The sequence below is a fragment of the Catharus ustulatus genome, unplaced genomic scaffold (assembly GCF_009819885.2).
Source record: "Catharus ustulatus isolate bCatUst1 unplaced genomic scaffold, bCatUst1.pri.v2 scaffold_118_arrow_ctg1, whole genome shotgun sequence".
In the NCBI taxonomy this organism is placed as follows: Eukaryota; Metazoa; Chordata; class Aves; order Passeriformes; family Turdidae; genus Catharus; species Catharus ustulatus.
In genome coordinates this window covers 1,039-18,493 of record NW_024879464.1, presented here as the reverse complement: position 1 = coordinate 18,493, position 17,455 = coordinate 1,039, and the positions used below count along the sequence as shown (strand labels likewise).

Genomic DNA, 17,455 nt, shown 5'->3' with positions numbered 1-17,455 from the left:
GGTCCTGGGGGGTCCAGGAGGGTCCTGGGGAGGTCCAGGAAGGTCCTGGGGGGGTCCAGGAGGGTCCAGGAGGGTCCTGGGGGGTCCAGGAGGGTCCTGGAGGGTCCTGGGGGGGTCCTGGGGACGTCCTGGGGGGTCCAGGAGGGTCCTGGGGGGGTCCAGGAGGGTCCTGGGGGGTCCAGGAGGGTCCTGGGGAGGTCCAGGAAGGTCCTGGGGGGGTCCAGGAGGGTCCAGGAGGGTCCTGGGGGGTCCAGGAGGGTCGTGGGCAGACCCCAAAGTGGTCAGAGGGTCCTGAAGGGGGTCCCTGAGGCAGAGTCCAGGCCGGGCCCAGGCCGGGCTACTCGGGAGGGTCCGGGGCGATCCTGGGGAGGGCTCAGAGCCATCCTGGGAGCTCTCGGGGGTCCCGCGGTGCGTGGGGAGGGGTCCCCGGTGTGGGGAGGGGTCCCCGGTCCCTCAGGCCCGCAGCGGCATCGTCACGGTGAGAACCTGCAGGGGGCGCCACGCGCTCAGCGGGGGGCGTGTCCCGCGGCCGGAAGGGGGCGTGTCCCGCGGCCGGAAGGGGGCGTGTCCCGCCCCGCGGTTGCCGTGGTTACCTTGGAGCGGCGGTGGAAGCGCGCGCGGCACCGCGCGGGGTCGGCGGGAAAGGGCAGCCCCAGCTCCAGCAGCGCCCCCTGGCGGGCGGGAGGACCCGGCCCGCGCTCCGCGGCAGCGCCCCCCGGCGGCGGGCGGGACAGCAGCAGCCGCTCCTCGCTCAGGCCGAGCCACAGAGACCCCGCCCCGTCCTGGGCGGGGCCGAAAGGGGCGGGGTCAGGGTTAGGACACGCCCACAGCACCATCGACCCCCCCCCTTGGGTTTAGGGGACCCCCCCTTGTCCCCCGAACCCCCCAGGATCGTGGAAACCCCTCCGACCACAGCCCCCAGTGTCCCCCCAGAATAATGGGAGTCCCCCCATCCACCCCCTGCTGCCCCTAATTCTCCCCATCACCCCCCCAAACTTCCCCCAGAATCAGGGGAACCCCACAACCCAACCCCAGCACCTCCCAGTTCTCTCCAGTTACCCCCACAGCGCCTCCCAGTTGTCCCCACTCACCACCTGGGGCAGGTGCACGCGGGCCTGCAGCACCTGCGGGTCCTGGGCCGAGGGCTCAGCCACCACCACGAACTGGGGGGGTTCTGGGGGGCTGTGGGGGGGCACAGGTCAGGCTGGGAGAGCCTCGGGATTTTTGGGGAGGGGTCCCGGGGGGTCCCCACTCACCCTGGGAGCTCCTGGATGTGGGGCCGGGGCCGGGCCCGGATGTTTTGTGCCGAGATGGAGCCCAGGAATTTCCGATTCCGCAGGACCCGCCAGCCTGGAGGGGTTACGGGGGGGTTAGGGTGGGGGGTTAAGCACCCCCAGCCCCATCCGAGCCCTCCCAGTCGTCCCCCCAGTCTCACCAGTGAGCTCCAGTTCCACCCCGTACTTCTCCGACAGCCCCTCCATGGCCACGGTCAGGAAGAACTCGAGGTACAGAGGATCGGCCTGGGGGGGCCGGGAGGGTCAGAGCCCCCCAAACCCCCCCAGACCCCGATGTCCCCATCCCGGCCCTCACCTGGAGCGTCCTGAAGAACCCCGAGTTCACCACCACGTCGTACGCGGTGCAGCCCCGGCCCGCTGCGGGATTTGGGGAGATTCAGGGAGAGTTCGGCGGTCGTGGAGGATGCTCAGGGAAAGGGGGGACTGGGGACAATTTCGGGGGTCTCTGACCTCGGTCGAGCTCGGCGTGGGGCTCCCCGAAGCTCATGGGGATCCGGAATCCGCCGTCGGGGCCGGGGGGCTCCCGCAGGAGCCTCTGGAGCCCCGGGGGGGACACGGGCGGGGGCGGCGGCACCTCGGGCGAGTGACAAACGTTGACGAACACTTTGTCCTCCCCGGCGCGGGTCTTCACGCACAGCCCTGGGGGGGGGACGCGGGGCTGGGGGGTCAGGGGACGGCGGGGACCCCCCGGACCCTCCCCCAGACCCAGCGAATCCCCCCCTCACCCGGCTGCGGGGTGACGGCGCGGGCGGGGCCGGGCCGCGGGGCGTCCTCTCGGTCCGGGGTCACCTGCGGGAAGGAGAGGGGGGGTTCAGGACCGGAACCGGGATCAGAACCGGAACCGGGACCAGGACCGGAACCGGGATCAGAATCAGAACCGGGATCAGAATCGGAACCGGGATCAGGATCGGAACCGGGATCAGGGCCGGAACCGGGATCAGGACCGGGATCAGCATCGGAACCGGGATCAGGACCGGAACCGGGATCAGAATCGGAACCGGGATCAGCATCGGAATCGGGATCAGGATCAGAACCGGGATCAGGACCGGGATCAGAATCGGAACCGGGATCAGAATCGGAACCGGGATCAGGATCGGAACCGGGATCAGAATCGGAACCGGGATCAGCATCGGAATCGGGATCAGGATCAGAACCGGGATCAGGACCGGAACGGGGAGCGGGGACCGGGACCCCCTCCCCGGACCCACCTGCAGGAGCAGCCGCCGCAGCGCCGCCTCCTCCTCCTCGTCCGCCTCCAGCTCGGCCGAGAGCAGCGACGGGTCCGCCATGGCCTGAGGGGTGGGCATATGGGGAACAGCCCGACTGCAGGCCCGGCATGGACCGAGCCCGCCGGGACCCCCGGGAACCCCTCGGGACCCCCCTGGGACCCCCCTGGGAACCCCTCGGGACCCCCCTGGGAACCCCTCGAGACCCTCCCGGGAACCCCCCGGGACCTCAGAATCGCCCGGGAACCCCTCGGACCCCGGAACCCCTCGAGACCCCTCTGGGACCCCCTCGGACCCCAAAATCGCCCGGGACCCCCCGGACCGCGCTCACCGCGCCCGCCGCTTCTTTCCGTTACGTCACTTCCGCTCCCGGCGGGGGTACGGTCTCCATAGCAACCCCGGGGACACTCTGGCCGAGTCCTCCCCGTCTCGGTGGTCACTCAGGGCCGCTCTGTCCAACCCGCCCCGTCTCGGTGGTCATTCGGTGCCGCTCTGTCCAACCCGCCCCGTCTCGGCGGCCCCTCAGCGGCGATGGCAGCTCTGGCGGCCCTCCGGGCTCCCCCGGTCCCCAAAATCTTCGCCACGATGGAGGAGGGCCCGGTGCCCGGCGGGATCAACCCGGGAGAGGTGATGTGAGATCCGGGGGTCCCCCTGGGTGGGCCCTGGGGGTCCCGGGTGAGCTCTGGGGGTCCTGGGGGGCCCCTCAGGATCTCGGGTGGCTCTTGAGGGGCTCTGGGGAGTCTCCTGAGGAGCTGCGAGGGAGTCTGGGGGAAAATGATGGGGCTGGGAGAGGCATGTGAGGGGAATCAGGGCGGGATTTGGGGGTCCCATGAGGATGGGGGTGTCCTGGGGGGCATGGTGGGGACACTGAAGGGGCACTGAGGGGACACTGGGGGGGTCCTGAGGGGACACTGAGGGGGTCCTGGGGGGCTCCTGGGGCCGGAGGGTTCGTGGGCAGAGCCCAGGGTCCCTCGGGGTGTGCTGGGGTCAAAGTCCCCCCGTGGCCCCAAGGCCGTTTGGGGGAGCGCAGGGAGGTTTGCTGGGGCTGGGGGGTCCCAGGGGCTCCCCTCACCCCCCCCAGGCATGGCTGGAGTCCCACGGCCGCAGCCTCGGACACTTTGTGGACGGAACGTGGCTGAAGCCGCCAGGACGGACGAGCCTGGAGTGCCAGGAGGCCTCAACGGGTACGGGAGGGGACAGGGAGGGGACAGGGACTGGGGACAGGGACAGGGTTGGGGTTAAGGGTCAAGGTCACGGATTTGGAGTCACTGGTGCAGACCAGGCCCAGGGTCAGGCCCAGGGTCAGGGATCGGGGATTGGGGTCAGGGTCATGGAACTGGGGTAAGAGTTTGGGGCCAGGGTCATGGAACTGGGGTCAGGGTCATTGAATTGGGGTAAGAATTCGGGGACAGGGTTTGGGGTTAGGGTCAGGGATTGGGGTCAGGGTTTGGGATCAGGATTTGGGGTCAGGGTCATTGAATTGGGGTCAGGGATTGGGGTCAGGGTCATGGGACTGGGGTCAGGGTCATTGAATTGGGGTCAGAGTTTGGGGTCAGGGTTTGGGGTCAGGGTCGTGGAACTGGGGTCAGGAATTGGGGTCAGGGTCATGGAACTGGAGTCAGGGTCATGGAACTGGGGTAAGAGTTTGGGATCAGGGTTTGGGGTCAAGGTTTGGGATCAGGGTCACGGAACTGGGGTCAGGGTCATTGAATTGGGGTCAGGGTTTGGGATCAGGGTCATGGAACTGGGGTAAGAGTTTGGGGTCAGGACAGCAGTAGCTAGCCCATGCCATGCCCTGTGTGTCCCCAGGCCGGACGGTGGCCGTGGTGCCCGCAGGGGACAGCTCGGACGTGGCCGTGGCCGTGGCGGCGGCAGCAGCAGCAGCCGAGGCCTGGGCGGGGCTGGGGGGGCCCCAGCGGGGGCAGCGCCTGACCCGGTGAGTCACCCCCTGACCCCTGCTGCCCCCTCGGGTGACCTTTGACCTGTCCCTGTTCCATCATCTCCTGCAGCAGTGTCACCCCGAGTGACCCCCGGGTGACCCCAGACCCCTCTGAGCTCCCCCCCTGTGCCCCCCCCGTGTCCGCCCTGTGCCCCCCAGGCTGGCTGCCACTCTGGAAGGTGACAGCAGGGGGACAATGGGGGCCCTGCTGGCCCTGGCCGGGGGGCGGCCGCTCTGCCGGACGCTCGGAGCCGACCTGGACCTGGGGCTGCGGCTGCTCCAGGCGCCCGCGGGGGGGGCCCAGCTCGGCCCCCCCGGCCTGGAGGGCTGGACCCCCGTGGGTGAGTGACCCCCGGCCCCACAGTGTCCGCTGTCCCCTCCTGCTGTCCCCTGACCCCCGTGTGTCCCCCAGGGGTGGTGGCCGTGGTGCTGGGGGGTCCCTGCTCGCTGCCGGCCTTGCTCTGGAAACTGGGGCCGCTCCTGGCCATGGGTGAGTGCAGCACGGGGGACACTTGGAGCCCTTGGGGACAATCCGGGGAGCAAGGGACACAGGTGGATCCCTGTGGGGTGTCCCTGCAGGGAACACGGCTCTGGTGCTGTCCCCTCCGGCCGCGGCTCTGCCGCTGCTGCTGCTGGGGGAGCTCGGCGGGGAGGGGGCGGCGCTGCCCCCCGGGGTCCTCAACATCCTGGCGGGACCCCCGGGGCTGTGCCAGGCCCTGCGTGCCCACCCCGAGGTCACCTCTGTCACCTTCCTCGGAGCCCCCCAGGTACGGTGGTGTCACAGCGACGGGAGGTGACAACAACGGCCCCCCCCCCCCCAGTTCGGGGGTCCCTGGGTGTGTCCTCACGCGCTGTCCCCCCTTCCCAGGAGGAGCTGCAGGCCGTGGTTTGGGGGTCCCCGTGCCAGGGGCCGCGCCTGGGGGGTCCCCGGGGCGGCCGCGTCGTCGTCGTTGTCCTGGACTCGGCTGACCTGGACAGCGCGGCCGCCGCCATCGCCGCCACCGCCGCCGCCCCCCCGGCGCTGGTGGGGCTCGGGGGTCCCGGGGGGTTTGGGGGAGGCTGCTCAGGGGGGGTTTCATGGTTTTTGTTGGGGGGAGGTCTGGGGTTTCTCGGGGGGGCCTTTTGGGGAGGTTTCAGGGGTTTTTTGGGAGGTTTCAAGGGGGTTGTTTTGGGGTTTTTCAGGAGGGTTTTGGGGTGGGGTTGTGAGTTTTTCGGGCCAGTCCCCGGAGTGTCCCCGATGCCCTCGTGTCCCCAGTTCCCGGGAGGGGGCTGCGTGGTGCTGGCGCAGGACGCGGTGCTGGCAGCGCTGGAGCGGCGGCTGCGCGCCCGGCTCGGGGGGCTGCGCGTCGGCGACCCCCTGGACCCCAGAACAGAGGTGGGGCCGCTGGGCCCCGGGACCCCCCCACCCGAGGAGGTGGTGCAGGAGGCACGGGAGGAGGGGGCTCAGGTGAGGAGCCAGGTGGGGTGGCGGTGGGGACAGTGGGGTGACACAGAAGGCTTGGCAGGGTGGGGAGGGGGACGTGGCCTTCAGGGGTTTCCAGATGTTGGGGTCAAATCTGAGAGTTCCTGGACACTGGGGTTCCCTGGGGAGAGTCTGAGGTGTCTCCTGGGGAGAAATTTGGGGGTTCCTGGACACTGGGGTTCCCTGGGGAGAGTCTGAGGTGTCTCCTGGGGAGAAATTTGGGGGTTCCTGGACATCAGGGTTCCCTGGGGAGCGTTTGGGGGTTCCTTGATGTTGGCACCAACAGTTTGGGGATGCCCTGGGTGGTTCTTTGAGGGGTTCCCGCTCATTGGGACCCCCGATTTTTCCTGTCCAGGTTTTCCAGGCTCCGCTGCCACCGCTGCCGGAGGGGGGACACCGTTTCTATCCCCCCACGCTGATCTCGGGGGTGGCCCCGACCTCGCGCTGCCTGCGGGAGCCGGTGGGTGCCCCCGGGCGAGCTGGGCTGGGGGAGGTGCCCGGGAGCTCTTTTTGGGGCTCCTCTGAGTGTCCCCTGCCCCGCCAGGCCCCGGGGCCCCTGCTGGTGCTGCTGCCCGTGCGTGGCCCCACGGAGGCCGTGGCCGTGGCCTCGGCGCTGCCCCAAACCGCGGCCGCTGCCGTCTGGGCCCAGGACATCACCGTGGCTTTGGACACAGCGGACAGGTGACCACCAGCCCCCCGGACCCCTGAGCCCAGGAGTGACCGCTGGGCACTGAGCGCTGACCCCTCTGCAGGCTGCCCCAGGGGCTGGTGTGGCTCAACAGCCTGGACCTGCTGGACCCCAGCGGGGGCTGCGCCGGGGGGGCTGCAGACACTGACCTGGATGAGGTGGGGGACCCCCGGGGGGCTCTGGTGGGAGCCCTGGGTGGTTGGGGAGGGGTCCAGGGAGTCTGGGGGAGCCCTGGAGAAGCTGTGAAGGTCTCTTGGGGTGGATCCCGAGGGGTTCAGGGGGGAGTGGGGCAGGTTTTGGGGGTGCCCAGGGTGGGAGGGTCCTGTGCCGTTGTAGATGGGCGCTGCCACCCCCACACCCCCTCCAGGCGCTGCGAGAGTTCGGGTGCCCCCCCTGGGAACAGCCCCCCAAGGCGGATGAGCCGCTCAGGTACCCCCTGATGGAACAGGGACCCCTCCCCAGGATGGAGACCCTGAATTAGACCGGGACTCCACTGGGACTCCAGTTTAACGCCCCCAGGACCCCTTCTTCCCCCTCCAGGTGGTCCTGGCCCCATCTGGTCCCCACAGGGGGGTCCCGTGTCTCCCTCAGGACCCCGATTCTTCCTCTCCAAGGGGTCTCGGTGCCCCCCCGTGTCCCCCCCACAGCGGTGCCCTCTGACCCCCTGTCTCTGTCCCAGCCCCGCGGTGACCGTGGATGACCCCGGCGATCCCGAGCTGGCTCAGGCCGTGGCTGCCGCCCGCGGGGCCGCCCCGCGGTGAGTGACGGGAGTGGGGGGTGGCCCCTCCAGGGGTGTCCCCGACCATGGGACCCCTTGGAGGGCGGGGGGGGGTATTGTTCCCCAACCCCCCCGAATCCCGCAGGTGGGGGCGGCTGCCGGGGGCGTCGCGGGCCCGGGTGTTGCGGGGGGCGGCGGCGGCGCTGGCTGGGGGACACGGGACCCCCAAGGACGGCGACAGCGGCGACACCGACGGGAGCCTGCAGAGGGCGCTGCTGCGCTGGGCGGCGCGCGTGGAGCGCGCGGGCGGGGCCGTGCAGGTGGGCGGGGCCGATAGGGTGGGGCCGGGGGCGTGGCCTGACCGCGCCTGACCGCTGACCAATCCCGCCGCAGGAGGTGCCCGGGGGGCGGGCCCTGGTGACGCGGAGGCCGCTGGGGGTGCTGGGCGTGGCCTGGGGCTGGCCCCGCCCCCTGGCGCTGCAGCTCCTCCTCCTCCCGGCGCTCGCGCTCGGAAACGCTGTGGTGGTGGTGGCGCCCCCTGGCGGCGGCGGTGCCGCACAGCGGCTGCGGAAGGTGCGGAACCGCGGGACCCCCCGGGTGACACTTGTGACCCCCCCCGCGTCACCCCGCGTGTCACCCCCCCACTGCGACCCACCGGGACCCCCCATAAACCCTGTATGCCTCCCCGGGAGCCCTCATGTGTCCCCCTGGATCCCCCCTATGTGCCCCCCTGAAACCCTCCGGGACACCCCATCCACCCCGTCCCCTTCCATCACCCCGGCACCCCCCCCTCGGTGACACTCCCCTCTTCCCTGTGTCCCCAGGCTCTGGTGGCCGCGGGGCTCCCGGGGGGTGCCCTGACGGTGATTTCCGGGAATTCCCGGGGGTCCGGATCTCGCCTGGCGCGACAACATCCGGACGGGCTCTGGATCTGCGGGGGGGACGCGGTGAGTGGCGGGGCAGCGGGGAAATGGCGGGGGCGGGGGGCGTGCACAGGACGTGGGGACACGAGCAGGGTGGGCAGTGACGCTGGGAGGATCGCTGTGACCTTCTGGGGTCCCAAACCGAGGGACGGCTGCTGTTGCGGGGATTGGGGTGAGGTGGGACATCACCCCAGCACTGCCCCGCTGTCCCCTCTTGTGTCCGCCTACCCAGGACTGCGAGTGGGCCTCTGCCGTGAGCGTGCCCCGCGTTTGGGGGGTCCCGGTGGGAGTCCTGGGGGGTCCGGGACAGGACCACCCCCCCGGCGCCGAGCAGGAGCTGGAGCTGCGCTGCACTCGCCCCCACTGCCTTTGGCTGCCGGGGGGCGGTCCCTGAGACGCCCCCCCCAGAACCCCCAAACCTGCGGGGGGAGTTCAGAGCTCCCACTGTGACCCCAGCCCCGCGACCCCCACCCCAATAAATCGCTCCGAGCCGCAGCCGCGGTCGTGTCTCTGGGGGGGGCGGGGGGGTTCTCGGGCTGGAGTGGGGGGGGGGGGGATATTTTGGGGGTGCCCCGCCCCTGCACGTGCCCGGACGCGTGGGCCCCCCTCCCTCGCTCGGGGCAGCCGCACCCAGAGCTCTGCGGGGCCGGGCGGGGGTCCCCAGCGGCGGAGCCCCCGGGGGCTTCGGGAGGGAGCGCGCGGGGTGAGGAGGGGGCGGCCGGGGGTCCGCGGAGAGGGAGGGAGGGCGAGGCTCAGGACGTCCCGCTGCCCTCTCGGGTTTCCTGGGCCCCCTCCCGGCTCGGTCCCACTTTCACTTTCGGCGGCGGCTCCTCCGCGGCCCGAGGGGTCCCGGGCCGAGTCGCGGGGGTCCCCGTGCGCCACCCCCAGCTCGGCACCGCCATGGACTTGCCCCCCCCCCAGCTCTGCTCTGGTAAGAAGGGACACCCCCCCCCCCCTGCATTTCGACCTGCGCCCCTCTGGGACCCCCGTAAGAGCCCCTTGGGACGCCCAGAGCCCCCCCGGTGCCCCCCCAGGTGCCGCTCCTGCTCGTCCTGGCCGTGCCAACCCTCAGCAGCTGCTGCTCCTTCAGCTTTAACCCCGTCAGCAGCACCTTCAGCGCCCACCTGAACAAGCTGGTGAGACCCCCGCCCCCAGGACCCCCTCCTGCACACCCTGGTACACCCCCTGACCTCCGGGATCCTCACGGGACCTCCCAGATCCCCCCAGACCCAAAGGATTTCCCTGGGCCTCCCCCCTCCCCCAAACTCCCTCATTCCCCAGGGAAGGCCCCACCCGGGTTCCAAACACCCCCTGGCTGCGCCCCTTGACCCCCAAAGCATCATTGGGGACCCCCTGAGTGCCCCCTTCAGCCCTCGGGGCTGTTTTTGGGGACCCCCTGACTCCTCCCGCAGACCCCCTGGCTGCTCCTCGACTACCCCGTGGCGATGCCCAGCAACCTGGAGCCGGTGAGAACCCCCCGAATCCCACCTGTGCCTCCCAAATCCCCCCTCTTCCTTCACCCCCGACCCCTGACCTGTGTCCCCCGAAATCCCCGGCCCCCCAGGACAGCGTCTGCTCCGATCTCTGGGGGCTTCACTTCGGAGTGCTGGCTCTGCAGCGAATGCTGGGGGTGGCAGGGAAGGACTTGGCCCCCCTGCTCAGCGCCCTCCTTGCCCACATCCAGTTTGTGGCCGATTGTCACATCCAGGTGGGTGGGTGTCCCTGGGGGGGCCCCGAGGGGGCTGGGGGTCCTGGAAGGGGGAGGGGGTGTTAGGAGGCTCCGGGTGGGTGATTACGGGGTGGTCCTGGGTGAGTATGGGGGCTCTGGGGGTACCCTGAGGTGTCCAGGGTAACTCTTGGGGGTCTTGGGGGGCTTTGGGGACCCCGCAGGGGTCTGGGGGCTCCCTGAGGTGTCCAGGGTAACTCTTGGGGGTCTTGGGGGTTTTTGGGGACCCCGCAGGGGTCTGGGGGTACCCTGAGGTGCCCAGGGTTACTCTGGGACTCTTGGGGGTCTTCGTGACCCCACAGGGGTCTGGGGGTACCCTGAGGTGCCCAGGGTAACTCCTGGGGGTCTTGGGGGGCTTTTGGGGCCCCGCAGGGGTCTGGGGGTACCCTGAGGTGTCCGAGGTAACTCTTGGGGGTCTTGGGGGGCTTTGGTGACCCCGCCGGGGTCTGGGGGTACCCTGAGGTGCCCAGGGTAACTCTTGGGGGTCTTGGGGGGCTTTGGTGACCCTGCAGGGGTCTGGGGGTACCCTGAGGTGCCCAGGGTAACTCTTGGGGCTCTTGGGGGGCTTTGGGGACCCTGCAGGGGTCTGGGGGTACCCTGAGGTGTCCAGGGTTACTCTGGGACTCTTGGGGGGCTTTGGGGGCCCCGCAGGGGTCTGGGGGTACCCTGAGGTGCCCAGGGTAACTCTGGGACTCTTGGGGGGCTTTGGGGACCCCTGCAGGGGTCTGGGGGTACCCTGAGGTGCCCAGGGTAACTCTGGGACTCTTGGGGGGCTCTGGGGACCCCGCAGGGGTCTGGGGGTACCCTGAGGTGCCCAGGGTTACTCTTGGGGGTCTTGGGGGGCTTTGGGGGCCCCGCAGGGGTCTGGGGGTACCCTGAGGTGTCCAGGGTTACTCTGGGACTCTTGGGGGGCTTTGGGGACCCCGCAGGGGTCTGGGGGTACCCTGAGGTGCCCAGGGTTACTCTTGGGGGTCTTGGGGGGCTTTGGTGACCCCGCAGGGGTCTGGGGGTACCCTGAGGTGCCCAGGGTAACTCTTGGGGGTCTTGGGGGGTGCAGGATCTGTGTGGGGCATTTCTGGGGTTTCGCAGGGTGGTTCAGAAGGGGTTTGGGGTCCCCTGGGGGGGCTCCTGTGACATCCCCCCAGGACCCCCAGGGCTGTGTCCGGCTGGAGACGGTGAACGTGTCGCAGCTTCTGGAGACCCTGGCCCAGCACCTGGGGGGGCTGCAAGGGAGAGCCCTCCACTTCCCCGGCTGCGACCGCTTGCGCTGCCGCCCAGGTACCCCCGGGACCCCCAAGAGACCCCCATAACCCCCCCCAGGGCAGCTGCTGACCCCCGTGTCCCCCCAGGCGCGGCGCTGACCAGTCCAGCAGTGCGGCACGAGGGGACCTTGGCGGCCAGGCAGGGCCCCCCCAGCCCCGCTGGACACGGGCTGGTGCTGTTGGGGGGAGTTGGGGGGGCCTTGGGCCTGGCGGCAGCGGCCTGGGTGCTGTGGAGGAGACCCTGTGCCCAGGTGGGAACACTGGGAACACTGGGGATACTGGGGACACTGGAGGGGACGGCACCTGGGGTGGGGGGGGCACGGGGGGTGCTCTGTGTGTGGGGGACACTGGGAACAGTGTGGGGGCTGGCTGTCTCAGGGTCACTGGGAGCACTGGTGGCTGTCTCGGAGTCACTGGGAGCACTGGTGGCTGTCTTGGGGTCACTGGGAGCGCTGGTGGCTGTCTCGGGGTCACTGGGAGCACGGGTGGCTGTCTTGGGGTCACTGGGAGCACTGGTGGCTGTCTCGGGGTCACTGGGAGCACTGGTGGCTGTCTCGGGGTCACTGGGAGCACTGGTGGCTGTCTCGGGGTCACTGGGAGCCCTGGTGGCTGTCTCGGGGTCACTGGGAGCCCTGGTGGCTGTCTCGGGGTCACTGGGAGGACTGGTGGCTGTCTTGGGGTCACTGGGAGCCCTGGTGGCTGTCTCGGGGTCACTGGGAGCACTGGGAGCACTGGGGAGTCACTCCCCTCAGCCCCCCACCAGCCCTCACAGGGACCCCCGACGCTGGAGCACGACGGGACCTGAGTGGCTGAGCGAGACCTGGGGACAGACACAGGTACGGCGAGGGCCGCTGGACACTGGGATCGCTGGCAGTGTCCTGAGCAGGGCCGGGGGAGGCCCCTGGGTCATCAGGTGCTCACCCTCTGCCCCTGTCCAGGCTGGCCTGAGCCACTGGTGAGAGATGGGGACGCCCCAGTTCTCTGCTGGAAGCCCCTGGGGGGCTACACCGGGATCTCTGGGAGCCGCGGAGAGATGAGGGGGCCCGGCCTGGCCCCCTGCAGGGCCCATAAAGCTGATGTTGACACTGACTCTGACCCTGCCCCTGCTCTGGGAGCGACTGGGTGGACTGGGCCGAGCGTTTGGGGGAACTGGTACGGAGTGGGGTGGACGCAGCGGTGCTCAACTGGTCTTTACTGGGGGGTCTCACAGGGGCGGGGGGCTCTGGTAGCGAAGCTGGGGCTGGGGCCACTGGTGGGGCAGGAGGTAGAGCAGGGCCAGCAGCAGCAGCAGCGCCAGAGCCCACGGTGACAGCGGTGCCCACGGTGACAACAGTGCCCGCGGTGACAACGGGGCCTGTGGGGCAACCGCCTCGGCCACCTCCTCGCTGCTCCTGGCCAGGCCTCCTCCAGACAGCGCCATGTCTGCGTCCTCCTCCTCCTCCTCGTCATCCTCCTCATCCTCGTCGTCCTCGTCCTCCTCCTCCTTGTCCCCCGTGTCCTGGGCAGAACCTCGGGGTCAGTGGCTGAGGGCACCCTGCAGGGTCTCCCCTGACCCCGGCCTTACCCGGCCGGCCGCCGCCGTGGCCTGGATGGCCGGCTGGCTGCGCGGGCACCACGGGCGCCTGTGGGAGGGAGAGGAGGGTGAGGATGCTGAGCTGAGGGTGCCAGAGCGCCCTGAGGACGTGCCCCACGCACGTGTCCCTCCCGTACATGGCCCAGGCGTCCCGCAGCCGGCCCAGCTGCTGGCGCAGCCGCGTCGTCTCCAGACGCAGTTCCTGGAGGGAGAAAGGGGTTGTCACCCCCTGGCCTTGGCCCCCACATAGAGGGTGGGGCTGTGCTGTGGCCCAGGGGCTCTGTGGCCGCTGTCTGGGCTCACACAGAGGTCGGACGTGCCATACCTGCACCATCCGCTCGTATTCCTCCAGTGCTGCTGTCAGCTCCTGTGCCCGCTGCCCTGCCTGTGGGACAGGGCCTGGACTGAGGGGCTGTGGGACAGGGCTGGGGGTGACAGTGACGTGCTGGCAGCGTCACTGGGCAGCGCTCACCTGGGCCAGGGCTGTGTCCCGGGCAGAAAGCAGGGCAGTACCACGGCAGAGCTGGGCCTGGGCAGAGGGATGGGGACAGGGACACCTCGTCACCGTGTGACACAGCCCCAGCACCGCCCGCCGTGGCCATGTGCTCACCTCCAGGCTGGCCATCCGGGCTGCCTGCGCCTGGATCTGCTCCCGCAGTCCCTGGCCCTCGGCGAGGAGCCGCTGGTTCTGCCAGGGGGAACAAACGGGGCTGGGGTTCCCCACAGCACTGCCCCACCAGGGCAGCCCCCAGAGCCAGGCTCACCTCCTCCTGCAGACCCTCGGCCCGCGAGCACAGGCTGTGCTGCTCCTTCTCCTGGGGAGGGCATGGCCATGAGGGGACACCGTGTGACACCAAGCGTGACACCAGGTGGCACCTCTGCTTGGCCTCTCACCGCGTGCCGTGCCTGCCGCCGGAGCTCGGTGTTCTCCTCCTCCAGCCCCTTCACCATGGCCTTCATGTCGTCCAGCTCCTCGATGGCCACCCTGGCCTGCTCCAGCGCCTGCCGGCTGCTGCGGGGGGCAAACAGCGTTTCAGCATTCCCAGGAGGCTGACCCAGACCCCGTGCCCGGGAGCCCTCGGGAGCACCTTCGCAGCTGCGCCTGGAGCTGCGCGATCTCCTCGGCCAGGCGGGTGTTGAGCTCCTCAGCCTGCTCGGCATCCCGCTGCAGTTTGGTGTTCTGCGCTGCCAGCTGCCGGGCACGGCTCCGCAGCCCTGCGGCCTCGGCGCTGCTGGGGAGTGCCACAGATCCCAGGGTGCTCCTGGGAGCACGGCCAGGGATGGCGGGGTGTCCCCGCAGCGGGCACTTACGGGCTGGTGGCGTCCGTGTTGTCACCCGGGAGCTGGGAGGCTGCTGGGGATGCGTGTCCGTCGTCCTCTGTGGGACAGGACACAGCGGGCTGTGCTCGTGTCCCCATTGGGGCCACCCCGACTCCCTTTTTCCGTGCCAACACCCACCGGCCAGGACTGGTCCAGTGTCACCAGTTGCCGTGTCCTGCTCCTCGGCCCTGCGTGGACAGCCACAGGTCAGCCCCGCTGGCCGGTTCAGCCGGCCTGGAGCACTGTCCCACCTCTCGGCACCGACCCGTCCTGCCGGCACGCCGCGATCCAGGCGCCCATGGCCGTGCGGAACCGGGCCCAGTCCAGCGCCGTCCCCGCGGCCGCGGGGTCCAGCGCCCGCCGCAGCGCCCGCAGCCGCCCGTCGTGCCCGCTGTGCCCCGTCATCGCCGCCACGTACTCCACCACCCGCTGCGGCTGCACCATCCCTGGGCAAACCGAGAGGCCGAGCGCGGCGGTGACCATTCCGGGTGAGTTTGGCTGCGGCCACCATGGCCCCAGGGGGTTTGGCTACCTGTTTGCTCGGGGTCGCAGGCAGCGAAGGTGCAGTCCAGGGCAAACTCGTCCGAGCAGCCGCTCTCGTCAGGGGCTGCCGGGGAGGACAGGGGTTATAGAGGGGCCCGGCGCCTCATCCCCCCGCCCCGCTCCCTCACGGTCCCCGCACCTGGCAGGGGGATGACAGCGCCCGGGGCGCAGGGACCCTCTGCAGCCATCGTGCTCGGGGTTGCCCCGGTGTCGCCGCCTCCCCTGCCCGGGGCACAGCCGGGGCCGGGGGTTTCTGGGGGGTCCCGGGGCCGCCGTGGGACTGAGGGGGAACCGTTGGGGGGGGGGGGGCGGGAATCGCCTCACGGCGGAGACAGGGGGCGGGGCCTCGCGCGAGCCGTTCCCGCCCAGCGGGGAGGGGGCGTGGCCACGCGGAAAGGGGCGGGGAAGGGGGCGTGGCTGCCCCACGCGCGCCGCGCGCTCCCGGTCCCCTCCCGGTCCCGTCTCGGTTCCGCTTCTTCCGAACGGTTTTTATTGAAGGACAAAGCGCTCCGCGCTTCCCCCCGCACCACCCTGGCCCCCTCAGAGCCCCCGCAGCAGCTTCTCGTAGTGGGAGTCCAGGTTCCGGAGCAGGAACATCGACAGCATCACCAAGCAGAGCTGCGAGCAGAGAGCAGGATCAGCCTTCCCGGATCCCCCGGGATCCCTGACCCCGCTCCCGGCCACCCTGAACCCGCCCCTTACGGACCCTCCCGGCCAACCTGAACCACCACCAACCCCCTGGCTCCCCACGGACCATGCCCTGAACCCTCCCTGGCACCCTCGGCTGCTGTCCAGCCCACCCAACCCATGGTCCCACAGCCTTCCGACCACCCCCAGGACCCCCAGCTCAGCCCCCCAGCCCCAGGGCATCCCCCCTACCTCCCCCAGGCCGATGCCTATGCAAACCCCCACGATGGTGACCAGATTTCCAGCCAGCCAGGTCTGGACGCTCTCCTTGCAGCCCTGCAGTGAGAGCTGGGGGTCACTTGGAGTCCACCCCAGAGTTCCAGGACCCCCTGATTCCCCCACGCCTCACCCTGGGGAAGATGTCCTCGGGGGCAGCCATGGGGCAGAGGCCATGGGGGAGCATCCATGGGCTCTTGTGGGTGCTGTTGGGTGCCCTGAGGCAGGAGCAGGCGATGGCCCTGTCGCCGTCTGTGCTGGTGTCATCGTGCTGGTCCCAGTCCTGGGGTCTTGTCCAGCCACAGCAGCCGAGCTGTGGGGGGAGGGGGCGGCTGGGGGTCAGTGTGGTGGCCGTGGAGTAGCTCTGGGGTTCTTTTGGCGGGGGGGTCTCACCTGCTGCTGGACAGCATCCCAGCTCTCGTGGGGGTCCCCAGGCGGTCCCTGGGCTGGGTACCCCCGGATCAGCTCCTCTGCGTAGGTGGCCACCTTTGTAGCCAGCTGGGGAGGGGGATCAGCACAGCATTGCCCCACGACCCCAGGGTCCCCCCCGACCCCGGGGTCTCCCCCTCAGCCCCGGGTTCGCCCCTGCACTCACAGTGGCACGCTGCGTGTAGACGATGATGGCCACCGTGATCTGGGCAGCGAAGAGCAGCAGCAGGAGCCCAAAGTACTTTTGGGATAAAGAGGGGAGGTGGGGGTCAGCCAGACCTCGCCCCCAGCCCCTCCCCGGCCCTGGGGGCAGCTCGGAGGGGTGCCCCACTCCCGCTGCTGCTCCCCAGACACAGGATGTGGTGGCACCACGTGGCCCCGCGGTTGCCCCAGGAAGTTGCAGCACAGCTGCCCCAGCCCCCTCCCAGTTCCGTGACCCCTCCCGGCCCCCCAGCTCCCCAACTCACCAGCCCCAGCATGACCTTGACCTCCTTGAGGGCCCCCAGGCACCCCAGGAATCCCAGGAGCATCGTGATGATGCCGACCCCAGAGAAGCCATAAGACCAGACCCTCAGGCTGACCAGCGGTGACCCTGGGGGACACGGTGGGGGGGTCAGCGAGCTTCTCAGCCCGGAGTGCCACACACGTCTTGGGGTACCCCACGCCCTGGGGATCCCTTACCCAGCACGGCGGCGAAGCTCTGCCGGTCGAAGAGGACCCAAAAGCTGAAGGCGAGGAGGAGGATGCCCAGGAACTGCGGGGGCCGGGGGGAGCCTAGGTCAGGAAATGGGGGGCCCCCAGTGCCCACAGACACCGGGAGATTGTTGCACCCCCCCAGGTCCCCGTGTCCCCTCAGCCCCAGGATCCCCCATCTTCCCAAGTCCTCCCAAGTTGTATGTCCCGCGTCTCAAGTTTTACCTCTCCCCTACGCCCCCCGTCCCCCAAATCCTCCCCCCAGCCCCACTCACGAAGAAGAAGAGGTTGAGGAGGAAGAGGAAGCCCTTGGTGCAGCCGAGGCAGCTTTTGGGGCTCATTTCTGCGCGGGGCTCACACACACACGGACTCGGAGCGCACCCCGAGCCCGAACCGCCCTCCGGGCCCCCGGTTCCCCCCGCGCACCTGCGACCGCTCCTCCCGCCCCGTCCGGCGCCGCCGCCTCGGGGCCCCGCAGGAGGCGCCGGGGGCGGCGGAAGCGCCGTGGGGGCGTCGTCCCGGGACCCCGGTGGACAATGGGGGCGGTGACCCCCGGTGTGACCCCGGTGTGACCCCCGGTGTGACCCCTGGGACCGCGGGGTGACCCGGGGGGGCTGCGGGGGCGGGGCCGAGCCCGGCAGGGGGGTGTGACCGAGACATGAGTGACGGGAGAGGGGCGGGGCCGGCACAAGGGGCGTGGCGACGGGCGGTGCCTGCCCCGCCCCTGCCCGCGACCCATCACGTGATTAGGGCGC

The 17,455-nt window shown here is 70.4% G+C and overlaps 5 protein-coding genes across 12 annotated transcripts; 2 read left to right on the top strand and 3 right to left on the bottom strand.

Moving 5' to 3' along the window:
- Positions 1–222: 222 nt before the first annotated feature.
- On the bottom strand, positions 223–2,944 carry PIH1D1 (PIH1 domain containing 1). The gene is made up of 10 exons (XM_033086713.1): positions 2,853–2,944; positions 2,504–2,587; positions 2,021–2,084; positions 1,746–1,934; positions 1,591–1,652; positions 1,436–1,520; positions 1,257–1,350; positions 1,092–1,182; positions 594–782; positions 223–486 (listed from the first exon to the last, which is right to left on the bottom strand). Exons 2-10 carry the CDS (start codon positions 2,582–2,584, stop codon positions 454–456), a joined length of 888 nt encoding a protein of 295 aa, XP_032942604.1. The 5' UTR covers positions 2,585–2,587; positions 2,853–2,944; the 3' UTR covers positions 223–453.
- Positions 2,945–3,045: 101 nt separating this feature from the next.
- Positions 3,046–8,770, top strand: ALDH16A1 (aldehyde dehydrogenase 16 family member A1). The gene is made up of 17 exons (XM_033086715.2): positions 3,046–3,148; positions 3,603–3,705; positions 4,331–4,457; positions 4,620–4,801; positions 4,873–4,950; positions 5,040–5,227; positions 5,329–5,484; positions 5,716–5,907; positions 6,278–6,382; positions 6,467–6,603; positions 6,675–6,768; positions 6,978–7,039; positions 7,290–7,367; positions 7,474–7,648; positions 7,722–7,901; positions 8,153–8,275; positions 8,484–8,770. The coding sequence occupies exons 1-17, from the start codon at positions 3,053–3,055 to the stop codon at positions 8,643–8,645; spliced, it is 2,238 nt and encodes a 745-aa protein (XP_032942606.1). The 5' UTR covers positions 3,046–3,052; the 3' UTR covers positions 8,646–8,770.
- Positions 8,771–8,906: 136 nt separating this feature from the next.
- FLT3LG (fms related receptor tyrosine kinase 3 ligand) lies at positions 8,907–12,328 on the top strand (the record flags this gene model as incomplete). The annotated part of the gene is made up of 8 exons (XM_033086720.1): positions 8,907–9,182; positions 9,286–9,387; positions 9,664–9,717; positions 9,816–9,959; positions 11,123–11,255; positions 11,327–11,490; positions 12,003–12,075; positions 12,178–12,328. Coding segments are annotated over 7 exons (915 nt in total), but the record flags the coding sequence as incomplete, so codon positions are not given.
- A 95-nt stretch (positions 12,329–12,423) lies between these two features.
- On the bottom strand, positions 12,424–14,935 carry KASH5 (KASH domain containing 5). 8 transcript variants are annotated; one of them, XM_033086710.1, is made up of 10 exons: positions 14,815–14,935; positions 14,665–14,739; positions 14,398–14,578; positions 14,271–14,320; positions 14,124–14,190; positions 13,901–14,041; positions 13,707–13,824; positions 13,577–13,627; positions 13,285–13,500; positions 12,424–13,197 (listed from the first exon to the last, which is right to left on the bottom strand). In XM_033086710.1, exons 1-10 carry the CDS (start codon positions 14,861–14,863, stop codon positions 12,694–12,696), a joined length of 1,452 nt encoding a protein of 483 aa, XP_032942601.1. In that variant the 5' UTR covers positions 14,864–14,935; the 3' UTR covers positions 12,424–12,693. The 8 variants fall into 8 exon arrangements, with proteins under 8 accessions (XP_032942601.1, XP_032942600.1, XP_032942597.1 ...); XM_033086709.1 differs by having other exon boundaries at positions 14,271–14,900; XM_033086706.1 differs by having other exon boundaries at positions 13,285–13,341; positions 13,423–13,500; positions 13,901–14,900.
- Positions 14,936–15,148: 213 nt separating this feature from the next.
- On the bottom strand, positions 15,149–17,150 carry CD37 (CD37 molecule). The gene is made up of 8 exons (XM_033086714.1): positions 16,976–17,150; positions 16,689–16,761; positions 16,475–16,599; positions 16,174–16,248; positions 15,972–16,076; positions 15,712–15,891; positions 15,555–15,638; positions 15,149–15,293 (listed from the first exon to the last, which is right to left on the bottom strand). The coding sequence occupies exons 1-8, from the start codon at positions 17,039–17,041 to the stop codon at positions 15,216–15,218; spliced, it is 786 nt and encodes a 261-aa protein (XP_032942605.1). The 5' UTR covers positions 17,042–17,150; the 3' UTR covers positions 15,149–15,215.
- Positions 17,151–17,455: the final 305 nt, after the last annotated feature.

Coding starts and splice junctions, on each gene's coding strand:
- ALDH16A1 (XM_033086715.2), top strand. CDS start 3,053: ATGGCAGCTCTGGCGGCCCTCCGGGCTCCCCCGGTCCCCAAAATCTTC. Junction 3,149..3,602: donor GCGGGATCAACCCGGGAGAG/GTGATGTGAGAT, acceptor CACCCCCCCCAG/GCATGGCTGGAGTCCCACGG. Junction 5,908..6,277: donor CACGGGAGGAGGGGGCTCAG/GTGAGGAGCCAG, acceptor TTTCCTGTCCAG/GTTTTCCAGGCTCCGCTGCC.
- KASH5 (XM_033086703.1), bottom strand. CDS start 14,643: ATGGTGGCCGCAGCCAAACTCACCCGGAATGGTCACCGCCGCGCTCGG. Junction 13,825..13,900: donor CTCCAGGCGCAGCTGCGAAG/GTGCTCCCGAGG, acceptor TGCCCCCCGCAG/CAGCCGGCAGGCGCTGGAGC. Junction 13,198..13,284: donor GGGACACAGCCCTGGCCCAG/GTGAGCGCTGCC, acceptor CCTGTCCCACAG/GCAGGGCAGCGGGCACAGGA.
- PIH1D1 (XM_033086713.1), bottom strand. CDS start 2,584: ATGGCGGACCCGTCGCTGCTCTCGGCCGAGCTGGAGGCGGACGAGGAG. Junction 1,521..1,590: donor GGTTCTTCAGGACGCTCCAG/GTGAGGGCCGGG, acceptor CGGCCCCCCCAG/GCCGATCCTCTGTACCTCGA. Junction 1,351..1,435: donor GGTGGAACTGGAGCTCACTG/GTGAGACTGGGG, acceptor TAACCCCTCCAG/GCTGGCGGGTCCTGCGGAAT.
- CD37 (XM_033086714.1), bottom strand. CDS start 17,041: ATGAGCCCCAAAAGCTGCCTCGGCTGCACCAAGGGCTTCCTCTTCCTC. Junction 16,077..16,173: donor TCTACACGCAGCGTGCCACT/GTGAGTGCAGGG, acceptor CCCCCTCCCCAG/CTGGCTACAAAGGTGGCCAC. Junction 15,892..15,971: donor GGGATGCTGTCCAGCAGCAG/GTGAGACCCCCC, acceptor CTCCCCCCACAG/CTCGGCTGCTGTGGCTGGAC.